At 41.1% G+C, this 21,098-nt stretch overlaps 1 protein-coding gene across 1 annotated transcript; it reads right to left on the bottom strand.

Moving 5' to 3' along the window:
- Nucleotides 1–4,254: 4,254 nt before the first annotated feature.
- On the bottom strand, nt 4,255–7,395 carry LOC307048750 (UDP-N-acetylglucosamine--peptide N-acetylglucosaminyltransferase 110 kDa subunit-like; the record flags this gene model as incomplete). The annotated part of the gene is made up of 1 exon (XM_079697950.1): nt 4,255–7,395. One exon carries the CDS (start codon nt 7,393–7,395, stop codon nt 4,255–4,257), a length of 3,141 nt encoding a protein of 1,046 aa, XP_079554076.1.
- Nucleotides 7,396–21,098: the final 13,703 nt, after the last annotated feature.

The raw sequence follows: 21,098 nt of genomic DNA on the forward strand, positions 1-21,098 counted from the left end.
TATCTTGCCATAATAATAACTGACTACTTTGCATAGGAGAAGAACTCTGTCCTATTCCTTGAAGTTCTGTAATAGTAGGACTAACGGGCCAACGTTTATGCCAGTGAATCTGTGTCATAACAGAGACATCAGCTCCAGTGTCTAACAAACCTGAAAAAACCTTTCCATTAATGGTTCATTTCATTTCTGGACGTTCTTTCCCTATCTTCTGAATCCGGTAGGCAGCATTAGATGATCCAAAAGCCTTTGTGTCTCTCTTTTGATGCTGTAAAATTTGTCCATGAGGTACAAAGGGCAAAAGTAGCAATTGTGCAATTTTATCCCCAGGAGAAATCATTATTATATTTTTAATAGTTTGTGCCATGATTTTTATTTCTCCTTCGTAGTCAGAATCTATGACTCCTGGCATAACAGTTAAACCCTTCATGGTGACACTACTTCTTCCCAATAATAGTCCCATCAAACCCTTGGGTAAAGGTCCATAGATGCCCGTAGAGAAGGCCCGAGGACCCATTTCAGGAGTTAATACATATCGGGCGGAGGTACTGTGGTCCAGTCCTGCGCTTCCTGCTGTTTCTCTGGAGAGCAAAGATATTGTACGTTTTGGTTTTTGGTTAATGTCTGATTGATAGTTTGAGGAGGATACACAGACATTGCCCCTATTATCTGTTGGGGCCGGGGAAGGCCCCGAGAGGAGTTTCCCGACAGTGGTGTTCCATCCTTGTGGGACACTGAGCGACAATCTCGTGCCCAACGTTTTCCCCTATTGCATTTAGGGCATAAACCAGGGATTTTCTGACCATCTGGAGGGTTTTGAGTAGGGAAGGAAGGACCAGGGTTACAATGAAAAGATCTACATTCTCCAGCAAAATGACCTGCCTTTGCGCATTTAAAACTAGTCTTTGTTCTCTTTGGATTGTTTTTAAACCCCACTTTAGTTAATGCTGCAGCCATAGCAGCACCCTGTATATAAGCAGGCCCAATGTCTGCACAAAGGCGAATATAATCCTCCAATGTTCCCCGTTTTCTCCAAGGTCGAATCGCAGCCTGACATTCATTATTAGCGTTTTCAAAAGCAAGTTGCTTAACTACAATTGTACCAGTGAGTCCATCCACAATGAGTATCCCCACCGGCTGTAACAATCTATCTACAAAATCAGCATATGGTTCATCAGGTCCCTGTCTAATTTTTGAAAGATGCTCAGTTTTGTGTGTAGAAGATAATTTCCTCCAGGCTTGTAATGCCAAATGATTTATTTGAGGATAAGCAACAAAGGGATAAGTTAATCGATCTTGTAAAGAAATAGATTGTCCTTCCCCAATCAGCATATGATAATCAACTGGAATATCATGGGTAGCATTCTTTTCTCCTTGTTCAGCAGCCCGTTCATAAAAATCAAACTTCCATATTAAATAATCTCCACCATTTAAACAAGCTCGTGCAATAGACTGCCAATCAGCAGGGGGAAGAGCTTCTCCTGTAATAGTGTCAACCATAGCAGTAGTAAAAGAAGCAGTGGGCCCATATTGAGCACAAGCAGATTTTAAATCTTTCAAAATTTTAAAAGGAAGAGCCTGATGCTCCCTAATAGCCTGTTGAGGATTATTAGGATCAGGTCTTTCCGTGACAGGACAACAGAAAATAGGATCTTCTCCTCGTTTTATTGCTGCTTGTACAGCACGTTGCAAGGGACTGAGCATTTTTACAGATGGAGAATTTTGAGGAAGACAGTCCTTACTAATTTGCAGCTTTTTCACTGACTTATCTATTATAGCCATTAGAAAATCATCCTCAGGATATTTCTCCCTTTTATGTTTAAAAGCCTCATCTGTTAAGTCAAAATGTTCCTCTTCATCTGAAATATTTAAATTAATTAGCTCTTTCGGTTTAGGAAGTGGCGACACAGTAGCTGACAATACAGTCTTTTCTTCTGTCAGAGGCTTATGTTTTTCTGACTTTACATTCAAATCAACACTATCATGAGAAGAACCTAAACATATTTTTATCAGATTCCACAAACTAAATGTAACAACGGCAGTATGACTAGGCCCTCGAGACTCATAATAATTTTTTAAATCTTCTCCAACTTTCTGCCAGATTTCTATGTCACAGAGCCGCCATCAGGAAACCAGGGAGATACATCATGGATATACTGCAAAAATTCAGTCAACTGTGAGTAGAAACTTTATTACCCCGAGCTTTAAGCATCAAAAGTAAAACCGGAGCAAATAATTCACGCTCCTTGGAGCCCTTTTGCCCCATCTTATTTTACTTCTGACTGTTGCCTTATGCCTCTATTAGTTTCACTTTTACTCGTGTCCACACATATTTTGCATAAGGGTTCTCTTACCTGCACTTTCTTTTTCTTTTCATTGGCTTCACGCTTCAGCTCCCTGTTCGGGCGCCACTTGCCGCGGACCAGCCTCAGAAAGAGGATTTCACCGCCCAGGGTCAGAAGGGACGGGGTAAGGAACTGAAGTAGCACCGTCGAATGGGGTCAGAAGGACCAAGACAACTGATGGTTGCAAGGCAAGTTTTATTATGCTACAGTTGCAGATTATATAGACTAGAAAAGGGAAGGTTGCCAGACGGTGGTTTACATTATCTAATGACTGTCTCGGCTCAAGGTTAACTTCCCTGGGAGAAAACCCATAAACCCAGAATCATCCAAAATAACCTGCACGTGCAGGGTGGAGACAGATTGGCTTGTCTCATTTTTCATTCTTTCTGATTTCTGGGCCCTGGTGATTTATCTCCCATGGAATGGAACAAGGAGGGGAACAAGTAGGGACGGTCCCTTCGAGCAGCGGCGGCATGCCTGGCATGTCCGTAGCCTGCTCTCAAGGCTGACTACTTCCCACACATATGTTGGCTTGTTTAAGCCTCAAGCCCTCGATCCTTTGTTGAAATACAATAATTTCATTCCTGTGGTTTTCAATACCAAAAACTCAACCTCCAGGAGGGCTAAAGTCTAATTTGTACTCCAAACCAAGTAGCAGTGCAGTTCGCTACTACTGAGGCTGAATCCATAAAGACTTCAAGACCACGACCAGAAGACAAGTTATTATATATAATACCCTAGAAGGCCTGAAACATAATTATCATATACATAGCTGGTCCTTCAGAGCTTTTTACCTATAACATGTTTTTTGATGAAAGTTATTTAATGTACTGGAGATAACTGTGACTTACTGATCAAATATTTGAATACTTATACTTACCTGGGATTTCATTTCTGCTGAAAGAAAAAGGAAGAACAGGACTCACCTAAAAAAAAACAAACTTTAGAAATGAAAGTAAAAATCTTATCACACACTCCCAGTTTTGGAAGCAGCATAGAGGGGCAGTCAACGGTAAAACACTGGTGAAATAGGTCAAAACTCTAGGCCAAAAATCCATTATTATTATCGTCAGTGACAGTACCACAACTGTGCCCTTCATAATTAATAAGAACTCCTAAGAATCTTCATTTGGCACCAGATGATGTGTTGAAGAGAAACACTCTGGGAGGTTTTGAATCACACTTGGTATTTTGTTAGCCACGTTATAGGAGAATTTTTAAAGTGGGGGGAAGGGAAGAAGGAAACGGACCAGAAAAAGAATTGAGGCCATCATCTACAAACCAACAAAGCACTGAGAGTTCCAAACGTTATGTCAGACACTAAAGGGACTGATATAGGCTCAAGTGGTTTATAAAACCTATAAAAAGACTACACTAGCAAAGTCCCCATTTATCTGTAGAGTTCAGAAACTAAAACAAGGAATATTTTAGCTTAAAACCTTATCTCAAGAGAATCATATACACTTCACATGAATAAAAATACCTGAAACCAAACATTTTTAAAAGCTCCAATACCCAAAATATAAAGAAAAAAATTAATTCAGAAGACTCAGTCAATCCATGATAATCACAAAACGGCTGGGCAATCTCTATCTCCCTTGCACACTAACCATCCATCCCCCTGGAAGACCAAGGGAGATCAGACCTTCCAGACTTACCTTCCAGACTTACCTTCCAGACCTTCCAGACACCTGGCTGCTGCAAAATTCGATGGAGACTCCTTGTGGAACAGCAGTTTCGCATCTCTTGGGTCCCTCCCTATCGTGATCATGCAGGAAGCAAGTCTGGCTGTGCTATTTCTTATCATTGTCTGTCACCCATCTGCACCATGATATTGAAAAAGTAGTTCCCTTTCCCACAGAAGGTTGAGGCTCAGCTACAGGGGTAATTCTCCTGGGCACACAGTCATTATTTAGGCCGACTCAGTGACTTCAACAGGCTTAATCATGTGATCAGGTTTGTTGCCAGCTGCATAATGCTCCCACATCTGTAGATAGAGCCGCTCTAGTTCCATTGTGTATTGTTTGGTGTTGAACAGAGGGCTAGATGTTCTCTGCTTCCAGACTTTGCCACGAATTTTCTTCAGGTAATCGAGATCAGTTCCCAGTTTCACAGCTATCTCTTCATATTCTTGCCTAGTTTTAGCAATCAGCTCAAGACAGCCTAAACAAGTGAGCTGGGAACCTGCAACTCGGGAAGCAAGAGTCTCTCCTGGCATAGTCACCATGGGGGTCCCTGCCCAAAGGACATCCATCCCTGTGGTGTGGCCATTACAGAGTGGAGTGTCCAAGCAGACATCAGCCAGCTGGCCTCTCCGAACATGTTCCTCTTTAGGAGCAACAGGTGAAAAAATGATACGGCTCGGGGGAAGGCCCATATTTTGTGTGTACTGTTGAATATTAGCTTCTCCTGCTGCTGGAAAACGCAACAGCCACAGTACACTATTGGGAACACGCTTCAGAATATTTGCCCACATCTGCAAAGTAGATGGGTCAATTTTGTATAACTGATTAAAGTTACAGTACACAATGGCATCTTCCGGTAACCCGTACTGAGAACGTGTGGTTACAATAATGGTACGGGGAACCTCCTCTCCAGTGGCAGCCTTATTGTTGATCAGGGTAGTTGCCAGTCCATTGCTAATACTGAATCCATTCATTGTAATCTGAATTTGTCCTCTGTTAATCATTTCAATAACTGCTTCTGCAACAGTATTCATAGGAATGACAGGCATATTAAGAGCTGTATTACTGCTGTCTGCGTTGTCTTCTCCATCAGGACATTTCATCTTGACTATTTGCACATCTGATAGACTATCAAGAAATGCTTGGAGGTCGATGCCATTCAGCACAATCCGATTGTCATAAAGGTGCCCATTGGACTTAAAATCGATGATGGCTTTTTTCTTCAGGTGAGGGAACATATTAGCATGATCACCAATAAAGAACGTATGGGGCATATAAGCCAGTTTCTCAGAATACTGCTCAGCAACTTCAGCAGGTGACGTTTCCTGATCAGTGATGATATAATCCATGAAAAGCGCGCCACTAGTCCCAGGGTACCCCAGCCACATTGCCTGAATAGGAGCTGGCCTGAGAGCAAAGAGTTCATTTCGAGCACCCCTGGTATAACCATTCATATTTACAAGGATGTGTATACCATCTTGATGGATGCGATCAGCTGCTTTCCCATTGCATGGAATCTGAGAAAGATCAGTGAAATGATTGGCTTCTGCCATCACCTTCGCTCGGAAGTTTGTGCCATCATGTGGGCTCAGGGCATAACAGAATATCTCAAATTTATCAGGATTGTGCATGCCTGGAATAGACTGCATAAGGTGAGAAGTAGGATGATTCCCAAAGTCAGAACTCACGTATCCTACACGCAGTCGACCATCACTGAGCTTCAAGTCTTTTGGATGTTCATACGGTGGTTTATGAAGGACACTTATATTAGCCAAGCAGAGGTTCCCATGCCTCTCAGCAATAGCCTTCCTGAAGCCATGAGGAAGAGGATAGAGCATACTATGATGAGGCTGCACAGAAGGCAACCTATTCTTCTCCAACTGGTCAGCCACAATGCTGACCAACTTCTTCATTCGCTCATCATAGTCTGTCCAATCACAGACAACCTGCAGGCAATGAGCCAAATTACAATAAGCGTCAGGAAAATCAGGTTGAAGCTTCAGAACAGTGCGATAAGAAGCAATTGCTTCTGGAATATTCCCTGAATCCTGGTGAATGGAAGCTAGATTGCTGTGGGCATCCGCAAATGCAGGGTTGATCTGAACGGCACGAGTATAACACTGCAAGGCTCCCTGAACATCCTGCATCTCCCATAGAGTGTTTCCCATATTACAGTACGCATCAGCAAAGGTAGGACTGATTCGAATAGCCTCCGTATAATGCATCAGAGCTTCGTGCAGTTTTCCCTGCTGCTTCAATACACTTGCTAAATTTGAATGGGCATCAGCAAAGTCTGGGCAGAGCTCTAATGCTTTACGATACAAGCGAACTGCCTCTTCACTGTTTCCCTGTTCTCCTTTGATATTGGCTAGGTTATTCAGAGAGTCTGCATGGGTGGGACACAGCCGGAGAGCTGTATGATAACAATCTTCTGCTTCAGCAACACTGCCCTTCTCTTTGAGAGCGTTGGCTAGGTTGCAGTAAGCATCAGGGAAATGTGGTTGCAATTCAATAGCTCGCCTGTAGGTGTCTATTGCCAGATCCATCAGGCCTTGCTCATAGTATACACAAGCCAGGTTGCCATGTACCACTGCATGATTTGGACTCAAGCTTAGGGCACGAAGGTAAGCTGCCACAGCTCTGTCAAAAATCCGTGCCTCATTGAAGACATTTCCTAAATTGATATAAGCATCCAGAAAACTGGGGTCAAGGGTGACAGCCTTTTCAAAGTGATGAATTGCAAGCCAAATCTCCCCTTGTGCATTGAAAACACAGCCAAGATTACTCCAAGCTACTGCAAAGTTCGGTTGCATCTCAATTGCTTTCAAATAACATGCCTTGGCTTCTTCTAAGCCACCCAGGGCTTTGAGCAGGTTCCCCAGGTCACTGCGAACACAGTACAAATAAGGATTATACTGAAGAGCAGAGACGTAAGCTTGTACTGCCCCTTCCATGTCGCCTGCTGCTACCAAAGCGGCTGCCAGGTTAATATAACCATCGATGAAATCTGGTTTGAGACGCAATGCATGCCGGTAATGCTCAGTTGCTTCCTGCAACTGCCCTCTTTCCTTGTACACATTCCCCAAATTCGAATAGGCTTCTGCCAGAAGAGGGTTCTGTTTAATTGCCAGAGTACTAAAGTGGGCAGATCTGTCCAGCCTTCGACACTGGAAGTGTATAGATGAAAGTAATAAAAGTACACCAGTATTGCCTGGCTCTTGTCTCCAGAGCTGCATGCAGTGTCTCTCAGCTGTCTCAAAATCTCCTGCCTGATATTCTCGATGTGCCAGCTCAGCTAACCCTTGGAAGGAAAGCATACGTTTCGTTGGTTCTGTGCTGTCGGCCACGTTGCCCACGGAAGACGCCATCTGGAGCTTCTGGAGAGAGTGAAAAAAGGGGGTAATGGAGTCCCGCTGCCGCCACTACTGGCAAGAATGTTTCTAGTGGTAGCAAACACGAGCGCAGCAGCCGTACCACTGCTTTGGCACGCTTAAGCGGCGGCAACAGTTACAGGCACCGAACCTTAGGAACTATGGTTGGCCATCTACCTCTCATGCTCTTGAAATCTTAATTCTTAACCCTGCCCTCTTCCACCATTTTTCTCCTAATCAGGGAATAAAAATTACCTATCCATTTGCCTTAGAAGAAATCAAAAGTCAGTAGGCAAAACACTTTTTTTTTTTTTATTAGTTTCTGCTTTATAACAAAGTGAATCAGTCATACATATACATCTGTTCCCACATCCCCTCCCTCATGCATCTCCCTCCCTCCCACCCTCCCCATCCCACCCCTCCAGGCGGTCACAAAGCACCGAGCTGATCTCCCTGTGCTCTGCGGCTCCTTCCCACTATCTATCTACCTTACGTTTGGTAGTGTATATATGTCCATGCCTCTCTTTCCCTTTGTCACAGCTTACCCTTCCCCTTCCCCATATCCTCAAGTCCATTCTCAAGTAGGTCTGTGTCTTTATTCCCGTTTTACTCCTAGGTTCTTCATGACATTTTTTTTTTTTTTAAATTCCATATATATGTGTTAGCATACGGTATTTGTCTTTCTCTTTCTGACTTACTTCACTCTGTATGACAGACTCTAGGTCTATCCACCTCATTACAAATAGCTCAGTTTCGTTTCTTTTTATGGCTGAGTAATATTCCATTGTATATATGTGCCACATCTTCTTTATCCATTCATCCGATGATGGACACTTAGGTTGTTTCCAGCTCCGGGCTATTGTGAATAGAGCTGCAATGAACATTTTGGTACATGTCTCTTTTTGAATTATGGTTTTCTCAGGGTATATGCCTAGTAGTGGGATTGCTGGGTCATATGGTAGTTCTATTTGTAGTTTTTTAAGGAACCTCCATACTGTTCTCCATAGTGGCTGTACCAATTCACATTCCCACCAGCAGTGCAAGAGTGTTCCCTTTTCTCCACACCCTCTCCAGCATTTATTGTTTCTAGATTTCTTGATGATGGCCATTCTGACTGGTGTGAGATGATATCTCATTGTAGTTTTGATTTGCATTTCTCTAATGATTAATGATGTTGAGCATTCTTTCATGTGTTTGTTGGCAGTCTGTATATCTTCTTTGGAGAAATGCCTATTTAAGTCTTCTGGGTTGTTTGTTTTTTTGCTATTGAGCTTCATGAGCTGTTTATAACTTTTGGAGATTAATCCTTTGTCAGTTGCTTCATTTGCAAATATTTTCTCCCATTCTGAGGGTTGTCTTTTGGTCTTGTTTATGGTTTCCTTTGCTGTGCAAAAGCTTTGAAGTTTCATTAGGTCCCATTTGTTTATCTTTGTTTTTATTTCCATTTCTCTAGGAGGTGGGTCCAAAAGGATCTTGCTGTGATTTATGTCATAGAGTGTTCTACCTATGTTTTCCTCTAAGAGTTTGATAGTTTCTGGCCTTACATTTAGGTCTTTAATCCATTTTGAGCTTATTTTTGTGTATGGTGTTAGGGAATGATCGAATCTCATACTTTTACATGTCCCTGTCCAGTTTTCCCAGCACCACTTATTGAAGAGGCTGTCCTTTCTCCACTGTACATTCCTGCCTCCTTTATCAAAGATAAGTTGGCCATATGTGCGTGGGTTTATCTCTCGGCTTTCTATCCTGATCCACTGATCTATCTTTCTGTTTTTATGCCAGTACCACACTGTCTTAATTACTGTAGCTTTGTAGTATAGTCTGAAGTCAGGCAGCCTGATTCCTCCAGCTCCGTTTTTCGTTCTCAAGATTGCTTTGGCTATTCGGGGTCTTTTGTTTTTCCAAACAAATTTTGAAATTTTTTGTTCTACTTCTGTGAAAAATGCCAGTGGTAGTTTGATAGGGATTGCATTGAATCTGTAGATTGCTTTGGGTAGTAGAGTCATTTTCACAATATTGATTCTTCCAATCCAGGAGCATGGTATATCTCTCCATCTATTTATATCATCTTTAATTTCTTTCATCAGTGTCTTATAATTTTCTGCATACAGGTCTTTTGTCTCCTTAGGTAGGTTTATTCCTAGATATTTTATTCTTTTTGTTGCAATGGTAAATGGGAGTGTTTTCTTGATTTCATTTTCAGATTTTTCATCATTAGTGTACAGGAATGCCAGAGATTTCTGTGCATTAATTTTGTATCCTGCTACTTTACCAAATTCATTGTTTAGCTCTAGTAGTTTTTCGGTAGCATCTTTAGGATTCTCTATGTATAGTATCATGTCATCTGCAAACAGTGACAGCTTTACTTCTTCTTTTCCAATTTGGATTCCTTTTATTTCCTTTTCTTCTCTGATTGCTGTGGCTAAAACTTCCAAAACTATGTTGAATAAGAGTGGTGAGAGTGGGCAGCCTTGTCTTGTTCCTGATCTTAGTGGAAATTGTTTCAGTTTTTCACCATTGAGGACAATGTTGGCTGTGGGTTTGTCATATATGGCCTTTATTATGTTGAGGAAAGTTCCCTCTATGCCTACTTTCCGCAGGGTTTTTATCATAAATGGGTGTTGAATTTTGTCGAAAGCTTTCTCTGCATCTATTGAGATGATCATATGGTTTTTCTCCTTCAACTTGTTAATATGGTGTATCACATTGATTGATTTGCGTATATTGAAGAATCCTTGCATTCCTGGAATAAACCCCACTTGATCATGGTGTATGATCCTTTTAATGTGCTGTTGGATTCTGTTTGCTAGTATTTTGTTGAGGATTTTTGCATCTATGTTCATCAGTGATATTGGCCTGTAGTTTTCTTTCTTTGTGACATCCTTGCCTGGTTTTGGTATCAAGGTGATGGTGGCCTCGTAGAATGAGTTTGGGAGTGTTCCTTCCTCTGATATTGTTTGGAAGAGTTTGAGAAGGATGGGTGTTAGCTCTTCTCTAAATGTTTGATAGAATTCGCCTGTGAAGCCATCTGGTCCTGGGCTTTTGTTTGATGGAAGATTTTTAATCACAGTTTCAATTTCAGTGCTTGTGATTGGTCTATTCATATTTTCTATTTCTTCCTGAGTCAGTCTTGGTAGGTTGTGCATTTCTAAGAATTTGTCCATTTCTTCCAGGTTGTCCATTTTATTGGCATAGAGTTGCTTATAGTAATCTCTCATGATCTTTTGTATTTCTGCAGTGTCAGTTGTTACTTCTCCTTTTTCATTTCTAATTCTACTGATTTGAGTCTTCTCCCTTCTTTTCTTGATGAGTCTGGCTAATGGTTTGTCAATTTTGTTTATCTTCTCAAAGAACCAGCTTTTAGTTTGGTTGATCTTTGCTATCGTTTCCTTCATTTCTTTTTCATTTATTTCTGATCTGATCTTTATGATTTCTTTCCTTCTGCTAACTTTGGGGGTTTTTTGTTCTTCTTTCTCTAATTGCTTTAGGTGCAGGGTCAGGTTGTTTAATCGAAATGTTTCCTGTTTCTTAAGGTGGGATTGTATTGCTATAAACTTCCCCCTTAGAACTGCTTTTGCTGCGTCCCATAGGTTTTGGGTCGTCGTGTCTCCATTGTCATTTGTTTCTAAGTATTTCTTAATTTCCTCTTTGATTTCTTCAGTGATCACTTCATTATTGAGTAGTGTATTGTTTAGCCTCCATGTGTTTGTATTTTTTACAGATCTTTTCCTGTAATTGATGTCTAGTCTCATAGCATTGTGGTCAGAAAAGATACTTGATACAATTTCAATTTTCTTAAATTTACCAAGGCTTGATTTGTGACCCAAGATATGATCTATCCTGGAGAATGTTCCATGAGCACTTGAGAAAAATGTGTATTCTGTTGTTTTTGGGTGGAATGTCCTATAAATATCAATTAAGTCCATCTTGTTTAATGTATCATTTAAAGCTTGTGTTTCCTTATTTATTTTCATTTTGGATGATCTGTCCATTGGTGAAAGTGGGGTGTTAAAGTCCCCTACTATGATTGTGTTACTGTCGATTTCCCCTTTTATGGCTGTTAGTATTTGCCTTATGTATTGAGGTGCTCCTATGTTGGGTGCATAAATATTTACAATTGTTATATCTTCTTCTTGGATCGATTCCTTTATCGTTATGTAGTGTCCTTCTTTGTCTCTTCTAATAGTCTTTATTTTAAAGTCTATTTTGTCTGATATAAGAATTGCTACTCCAGCTTTCTTTTGATTTCCATTTGCATGGAATATCTTTTTCCATCCCCTTACTTTCAATCTGTATGTGTCTCTAGGTCTGAAGTGGGTCTCTTGTAGACAGCATATATATGGGTCTTGTTTTTGTATCCATTCAGCCACTCTGTGTCTTTTGGTGGGAGCACTTAGTCCATTTACATTTAAGGTAATTATTGATATGTATGTTCCTATTCCCATTTCCTTAATTGCTTTGGGTTCGTTATTGTAGGTATAGTCCTTCTGTTGTGTTTCTTGCCTAGAGAAGTTCCTTTAGCATTTGTTGTAAAGCTGGTTTGGTGGTGCTGAACTCTCTCAGCTTTTGCTTGTCTGTAAAGGTTTTAATTTCTCCATCAAATCTGAATGAGATCCTTGCTGGGTAGAGTAATCTTGGTTGCAGGTTTCTCTCCTTCATCACTTTAATTATGTCCTGCCACTCCCTTCTGGCTTGTAGAGTTTCTGCTGAGAGATCAGCTGTTAACCTGATGGGGATTCCCTTGTGTGTTATTTGTTGTTTTTCCCTTGCTGCTTTTAATATGATTTCTTTGTGTTTAATTTTTGACAGTTTGATTAATATGTGTCTTGGCGTATTTCTTCTTGGATTTATTCGGTATGGGACTCTCTGTGCCTCCTGGACTTGATTAACTATTTCCTTTCCCATATTAGGGAAGTTTTCAACTATAATCTCTTCAAATATTTTCTCAGTCCCTTTCTTTTTCTCTTCTTCTTCTGGAACCCCTATAATTCGAATGTTGGTGCGTTTAATGTTGTCCCAGAGGTCTCTGAGACTGTCCTCTGTTCTTTTCATTCTTTTTTCTTTATTTTTCTCTGCATCAGTTATTTCCACTATTTTATCTTCCACCTCACTTATCCGTTCTTCTGCCTCAGTTATTCTGCTATTGATCCCATCTAGAGTATTTTTCATTTCATTTATTGTGTTTTTAATCGATGCTTGATTCATCTTTAGTTCTTCTAGGTCCTTGTTAACTGTTTCTTGCATATTGTCTATTCTATTTCCAAGATTTTGGATCTGGGAAATAGAATCTTGGATCAGCTTTACTATCATTATTCTGAATTCTTTTTCAGGTAGACTGCCTATTACCTCTTCATTTGTTAGGTCTGGTAGGTTTTTATCTTGCTCCTTCACCTGCTGTGTGTTTTTCTGCTTTCTCATTTTGCTTATGTTACTGTGTTTGGGGTCTCCTTTTTGCAGGCTGCAGATTCGTAGTTCCCGTTGTTTTTGGTGTCTGTCCCCCGTGGCTAAGGTTGTTTCAGTAGGTTGTGTAGGCTTCCTGGTGGGGGGGACTAATGCCTGTGTTCTGGTGGTTGAAGCTCGATCTTGTCTTTCTGGTGGACAGGTCCACGTCTGGTGGTGTGTTTTGGGGTGCCTGTGGCCTTATTATGTTTTTAGGTATCCTCTCTGCTAATGGGTGGGGTTGTGTTCCTGCCTTGCTAGTTGCTTGGCATAGGGTGACCAGCACTGTAGCTTGCTGGTCGTTGACTGAAGCTGGGTGCTGGTGTTGAGATGGAGATCCCTGGGAGATTTTCGCTGCTTGATATTATGTGGAGCTGGGAGGTCTCTTGTGGACCCGTGTCCTGAAGTTGGCTCTCCCACTTCAGAGGCACAGCACTAACTCCTGGCTGCAGCACCAAGAGCCTTTCATCCACCCGGCTCAGAATAACAGTGAGAAAAAGTAGAAAGAAATAATTAGTAGAAGAAAGAAAGAGAGAATTGAAAGAAAGGAAGAAGGGAAGTAAGGAAGGAAGGAAGGAAGAAAGAAAGAAAGGAGGGAGGGAGGAAGGATGGAAAGAAAGGAAAGAAAGGAGGGAGGGAGGGAGGAATGAAAGCAAAAGGAAGAGTGAATGGAAGAAGAGAGGGAGGGAGGGAGGAAGGAAAGAAAGAAAGAAAGAAAGACAGGAGGGAGGGAGGGAGGAAGGAAAGAAAAAGAAAGTGGAAAGAAGAAGGGTGGGAGGGAGGGAGGGATGGAGGAAAGAAAAAGAAAGAAGGAAAGGAGGAGCGGAGGGAGGGAGGGAGGAAGGGAAGGGAGGAAAAAAAGAAAGAGCAGGTTAAGTAAAATAGAATAAAGTATGAAATATAGTAGCGTTATTAAAATTAAAAAGTAATTATTGAAAAAAAACACGGACCGAAAGAACCCTGGGACATATGGTGGAAGCAAAGCTATACAGAGAGAATCTTACACAGAAGATTACACATACACATTCACAAAAAGAGAGCAGGGGGAAAAATCAAAAATCTTGCTCTCCAAGTCCACCTCCTCGATTTGGGATAATTCGTTGTAAAAAGAGGAAAAGGGCGAAAAGTCTGAAATCTTGCTAAGTCCACCTCCTTAATTTGAGATAATTCGTTGTAAAAAGAGGAAAAAAAAAAAAGGGGGGGGGGGAAGTCTTAAATCTTGTCCTCAAGGTCCACTTCCTCAATTTGGGATGATTCGCTGTCCATTCATGCACTCCACAGACGCAGGGCACATCAAATGGACCGTGGAGCTTTAATCCGCTGCCTCGGAGCCTGCACAGAGAGATTTCCCTGTCTCTGCTCTCACAGCTCCCGGGTGTCAGCCTTGGACCTGGCCCCGCCTCTGCGCGTAGGTCGCCGGAGGGCGTCCGTTCTTCGCTCAGACAGGACGGGTTTAAAGGAGCCGCTGATTCGGGGGCTCTGGCTCACTCAGGCAGAGGGGAGGGAGGGGAATGCCCTCTCCTCGCGCACCAGGCAACAAAAGGGAAAAAAGTCTCTTGCCTCTCCGGTAGCTCCAGACCCTTTCCCCGGACTCCCTCCGGGCTAGCACTAACCCCTTCAGGCTCTCTTCCTGCCGCCAGCCCCAGTCCTCTCCCTGCGCTCCGACTGAAAGCCGATACCCGAGCCTCAGCTCCCAGCCCCGCCCGCCCTGGCGGCCGAGCAGACAAGTCTCTCGGGCTGGTGTGTGCCTGAGGGCACCGATCCTCTGTGCCAAAATCTCTCTGCTTTGCCCTCCACACCCCTGTTGCTGTGCTCTCCTCCGCTACTCCGAAGCTTTCCCCCTCCGCCACCTGCAGTCTCCGCCCTCGAAGGGGCTTGTAGTGTGTAGAAACCTTCCCTCCTTCACGGCTCCCTCCCACTGGTGCAGGTCCCGTCCATATCCTATTGTCTCTGTTTATTCTTTTTTTTCTTTTGACCTACCCAGGTATGTGGGGAGTTTCTTGCCTTTTGGGGGGTCTGAGGTCTTCTGTCAGCGTTCAGTAGGTGTTCTGTTGGAGTTGTTCCACGTGTAGATGAATTTCTGATGTATCTGTGGGGAGGAAGGTGATCTCCGCGTCTTACTCTTCCGCCATCTTCCTCCGGCTCCTCTCCAAACACTTTTTAAAATATTGTTTTCTGTCCAGTTGGAAATGAAATACATGATTGACTGTTCTTCATCATTCATATAGTCAACGTGGAAAACATTAGGGCCGTGAATTTCAATACAGTAAGATGAGAAAATTTTAAATTGGCCTTCCCAAACCACTAATAAGTAACCGATGTTGTATAGAATGCTAAAATCTTAGAGACTGAGTTTGATATTTTAAAAGTTCTGCAAACATTTGCTAATTTCTCCTCATCAAATTTCTCATGCCTCAAACCTGAGTATTACTTTTTAAAAGATAAATTTATTTATTTTTATTTATTTATTTTTATCTTGGCTGCTTTGGGTCTTCAGTGCTGCGTGAAGGCTTTCTCCAGTTGCGGCGAGCGGGGGCTACTCTTTGTTGCGGTGCCCGGGCTTCTCATCACAGTAGCTTCTATTGTTGTTCCACACTCTATGGGTTCCTTTTTAGGTCCTACGAAGAACCCTAGAAATTAGTTCATGTCATTATAGGTTTTTGCAAAATTGTCAAAAGTGAGATATTTTAATTTCCATCAGGTAAGTCCAGCGTCTATTTCTTTGTCAATTTTCCTTCTATCATATTCTGCTATGTTGGATCATATTGGATTGGTCACAGGCTTTTTTGAAATCTGGCTAAGGAGATGTTTTAAGTGAGGCTATTATGTGATTTTCAGACACCACCATATGTAATGGACTATATAATATCCCATTAGAGGAATAACTTCCAGTACTCTTACTGACTACTCTACTGACTTAACTAGCACAAGACACAGAAGCGTAAGGACAAAAACCACCTTACAATATAGCCATGTCTTGCACTTCACAGCTCTCAAAGCATGTGCGTTTGAAGAAGAAAAAAAGAACTGAAAAGTATAAAACCAGAAGTTATTCTGTGGAAAATTATTTCAATCATCAGGCATGTGAAAGATAAGTCAAAGATTCAGTTTTCTTCAATGCTTAGTCAAAACAGAAATTTCCTTCTGTCAAGAATATACTCCAGGGCTTCCCTGGTGGTGCAGTGGTTGAGAGTCTGCCTGCCGATGCAGGGGACACGGGTTCGTGCCCCAGTCCGGGAAGATCCCAAATGCTGCATAGCGGCTAGGCCCGTGAGCCATGGCCACTGAGCCTGCATGTCCGGAGCCTGTGCCCCACAACGGGGAGAGGCCACAACAGTGAGAGGCCAGCATACAGCAAAAAAAAAAAAAAAACAAAAACAACCCAATATACTCCAGGGGCTTCCCTGATGGCACAGTGGTTAGGAAGCCACCTGCCAATGCAGGGGACACGGGTTTGAGCCCTGGTCCGGGAAGATCCCACATGCCGTGGAGCAAATAAGACCGTGTGCCACGACTATGGAACCTTCGCTCTAGAGCCCGTGAGCCACAACTACTGAGCCTGCGAGCCACAACTACTGAAGCTTGTGTGCCTAGAGCCTGTGCTTTGCAACAAGAGAAGCCACCGCAATAAGAAGCCTGCACACCGCAACAAAGAGTATCCCCCAGTCGCTGCAACTAGAGAAAGCCTGTGCACAGCAACGAAGACACAACACAGTCAAAAATAAATAAATAAATAAGTAAAAGAATATACCCCATCAATAATGTGTGTAATGGAATGGTGTGAATGAGTATTTTATCAGAATTCCTGTAATGCACAAACCTATAGCAGTACTGAAATCAGTAATGCATTTAGAATAGTAAATATTTATGAGGAAGTAATCCATAGAGGTTTTCTCAAAGTTAACAAGGAACATTAATGCGACATTATCAATAATAAATTGTGATGCTGAAATAAACTTTTCTAAACTATTAATAACTAAAAGCAAACTCTAATCAACCATGTGAAAAGAAATCTATGTCTATAAACTACAAAGTTTATTTCTTAAAATTTTATTTCTAAAACACATAAACTGTCATATGAGGAGGCAGTTAAAGAATATATAGCTACAAGAGTGGGGAAAATGTTTTATAGAGACACATCTGGCAGTAGTTAATTTTCAAATGTCATTTTTCTAGATTTTGTGACACCTATAGTATTGATATTTGAAAGCATTTAAAAAATTGTAATTTGAAGATTTGCTACTTCCAGGTAGAGTAAAATATTTTGAAGTAAAACAACATTTCCAGTGAGAAAAATTTTAAAAGCCAAATAAAATAGTCAGCATTCAATCAAAAAGTTCTAGACATACCAAGAGATAGAATCATATGACTAAAATTCTAAGAAAAGAACAGATAATACAAAAATATTTATATGAGATATTGTGTATAATTATCAGGAAAAGTCTTTATCAAGAAAAGTCTTTAAAATCATCAGAATTAATATTATATTTTATTTATTTGTATATTTTATTTATATATAGATATTTATATATTTATATAAAGAACTTAAAGATAAAGCCCTAGTTAAGGCAGTGACAAAAGCAGTAGCAGTGGCAGTGAAAAGAAATGGTTATAGTCAAGGATATTTTGTCAGTAAAAGTCCAAGATCAAATGTCTGACTGCATACATGGGATGGATAGACGGAGTGGGAAAGATCAAAGTTAACTATAGAGGTTCTAGTGAAGATGGGGTTGCCATCACCCAACCCTAGGGGTTGCGATCATCCCCAACGTCTAGGAGACTCAAAGGGAAGGTCATGGTCGAGGAAAAGTTAATTGCTGGGAAAATAAGACTCCCAGTCTCTCCATCTCCTTACACTAGTTTTTTTTTAAACATCTTTATTGGAGTATAATTGCTTTACAATGGTGTGTTAGTTTCTGCTTTATAACAAAGTAAATCAGTTATACATATACATATGTCCCCATATCTCTTCCCTCTTGCATCTCCCTCCCTCCCTATCTCACCCCTCTAGGTGGTCACAAAGCACAGAGCTGATCTTCCTGTGCTATGCGGCTGCTTCCCACTAGCTATCTATTCCTTATAGCAGTTTTGTCTTTCTGCTCATATACGTAGCAGCATTTCATTCAAGGGGAAAGTCATTGATCTGACTGGTCAAATTAAACACCATAGTTCAAGGCACATTTACAGTGGTTAGTTCCTCCACAATTTAGAAAGTAACGTTCACAATTTCCCTCTTCCTACACCGCGGAACACATTGGCCATTCCTCCAAAGTTTCCACTCCATAGAGTGGACCAGAGATGACGTTAGCCCAGAACTGAGAGCTTGGCATGAGATGGTGTCAGCCCCACCTAGAGCTCTGGCATAAGTTACGACCCAACTCAGCTCTACAGAGAGTTCTGCATGGAATCTTGTCTCAGCCATAATAATGTGATTCTGTTTTTCATTTGGTTTTCTTCTTTGCTTAACTTTCCCTGGCCACTCTGACAAACAAAATTTCAGGAAATCCTGGGCCACTCACTAACTTTATTCCATCTAATGTTATCCAGATTCCCAAGAAAATTACTAACAATAAAGGGGGAAATTTGGAACATGGTGAGTTTTAGGTGCCTGAAATATACAGGTAACTGAATCCAGTTAAGTAGCAAATTATTTGGATCTCAAATATGCCAGTAGAAGACCAGACTAAGCTCAATTTAATGTACTCTTACTGGAGACACATGTAAATTCTGGGTCAGTTTTGAAAATGTTAAAAGCACATAGCTGAGATTAAAAGAAAGAAAGGAACACCTGCATGTTTCAGAAAGTAACACAGAAATTAAATCCAGAGAAATAAGAGCAGACTGATGTGTATGGGTTCCGTTCCTTAGTATAGGCCTTACGTAAATAGGGGCTGGAGCTAGAAATCTAACATTACCTTGAGGCCAGGAATTTAGACTCAGGATGGAACAATATGGAGAAGTTAGTACAGATATCCTACAGAACTTTCATGAGGAACTGCTTAGTCCATTAAGAGGGCCAAGGGAGGTGGTGAGGAAGATTGATATCTCTTGAAAACCTTCAGGTACAGAAAACATCAACACCTCTGAAAAGTAGGCCTGTCCTTCCCAGAGTTGTGATGGCCAGGTTGTCACTATCCTGTAAGGCCCTGTATGAATCAGAAACTGCAAGGAGAGTAATTCAAAGAAAACCAGATGCAGGATGGGTGTGGCAATAAATCCTAGGACCCTATCAGAAACAAACTTAAAAACACACTAGAGGGAAATTTTAACAAACCAGGGCAGAGAGTATCCTAACCAGAATAAAATAATAATTCTGAGGAAGTTACTTTACTTATTTAAGTAAGATTCAATGCATTGCCATGGCCAGGCCCTTTTGAAGAATTCTAAAACATATACAAACAATTCATTTACATCTTATATATCCCACCATCCAGAGCAAAATTCACTTAAGAACTGTACTGGTGGAAATTGGGCAGCACTATGGAGAAAATACAATGTGTTTACCATCAAAAAACATGAAGGTAAGAAAGATAATGTCTAATTTTTTAATTATCCTGTGGTTTCTTGAAATCTTTTGGAAACCCAAACTAGAGAAACCTAGGAGGAAATGAAGATTTAAATATTTAGAGATTTATCAACTCATCTATAAAAGCTTTATTAATCTCTTCCTTTAATAACATTCCTGAGAGGTATAAATGTGTCCAGTGATAGGGTTGAATAAGCCTGAGAGAATTTCAATTGTTTACTATTCTTGGTCAGCTCTTTTTTTTTTTTTTTTTGTGGTACACGGGCCTCTCACTGTTGTGGCCTCTCCCGTTGCAGAGCACAGGCTCCGGACATGCAGGCTCAGCGGCCATGGCTCACGGGCCCAGCTGCTCCGCGGCATGTGGGATCCTCCCAGACCGGGGCATGAACCCATGTCCCCTGCATCGGCAGGCGGACTCTCAACCACTGCGCCACCAGGGAAGCCCTCTTGGTCAGCTCTTAAGACCTTTCAGGAGCATTTTGATTTTCATGACCTCATCCAACAAAAGCAGGATATTTTACAGAAAGTCCTGGTCCACTTTTCGGCTTGCTTTTGTGTTTATGTTTTTGGTTTTTTCACATCGGGCCGTACTTAGGCTACCTATTGCATACTCCCTCATTCATGCATGCATTCATTCAAACAATATTGACTGAGTTGAGACATTTAATTAACACTCAATAAATGATGTTTAGATGAATGAATGCACTTTCTATCAAAGTAAGTGTAAGTACTGAGAAAAATTACAGAATGTATGATCCCAGCCCCACAAAAGCTTATAACTGTGTTGAGGATATAACATATGCTGATGAAATAACTAATATATCATATTGGACAGTGTCTAAGTTCAAAAATGAGTTTTTATAAATAATCAGAGCCTAAGGAGCACAAAGAAGGGACAGTTCATTATGGGTTGAATCTATCAATAAATGTACATTTCAGATGAGATTTGAGATTGACCTCAAAGAAGAGGACTTAGATATATGAACAGAGAACAAAAAAGGCATAGTGATAGCATGTGCATAGATAGTGTGGCCAATATTTATGTTCTTCATTAAAGACAGTCAGAGATAACCCAAATGTAACTGTTTCCATGGGTCCATTCTCAGTATCCAAAGAAAACGGCAAATCCTATCTTAGTAAAACTAATGAAAAACACAGTCTTTAACAAAGAGATTGTGAAGGAAAGGGGGAGAGAAAGGCTTGCATCCCACACCACGCAACAAAACTTATTGAATTCTTTGTTTAATTGTCTCCCTCTGAAAATTTCCTCTCCCTCTCTCTGTACGTGTCTCTTCTCCCACATCTGGCCACACTCTACCAGCCATCTTTCCAGATCTTTCCAGAACTCTCCATCCTAGTTTCATTAGGCCACAATTTAAACATCTCACAGGTCTCCAGGATGCATCCCCATCACTTATTCCACAAAGACAAACAAAGGACACTTCTCAGGATCACGTTTCTTTGACGGAAGAGGTCATGAGGAGTGATTATAAATAATATAAGGTGGAGAGCAGTGACTTAAAATACCATTTTTCACCTTAGAATGTGAATACAGGGAACTTTGGGAAACTAGAAAATCTAGAAAGGATTCACTGATAATTATTTATGTTCAATGAATAAAATAAAATGTAATAATACGGCTAAACTCTGACAGATTCACTTTTTCAAAAGTTGCTTTCACACACCTTCACTATTGGGATGTTTGATAAACACACCTTTCCTTCTTTACTTTCTT

This window comes from Hyperoodon ampullatus, assembly GCF_949752795.1.
Source record: "Hyperoodon ampullatus genome assembly, chromosome: 2".
NCBI lineage: Eukaryota > Metazoa > Chordata > Mammalia > Artiodactyla > Ziphiidae > Hyperoodon > Hyperoodon ampullatus.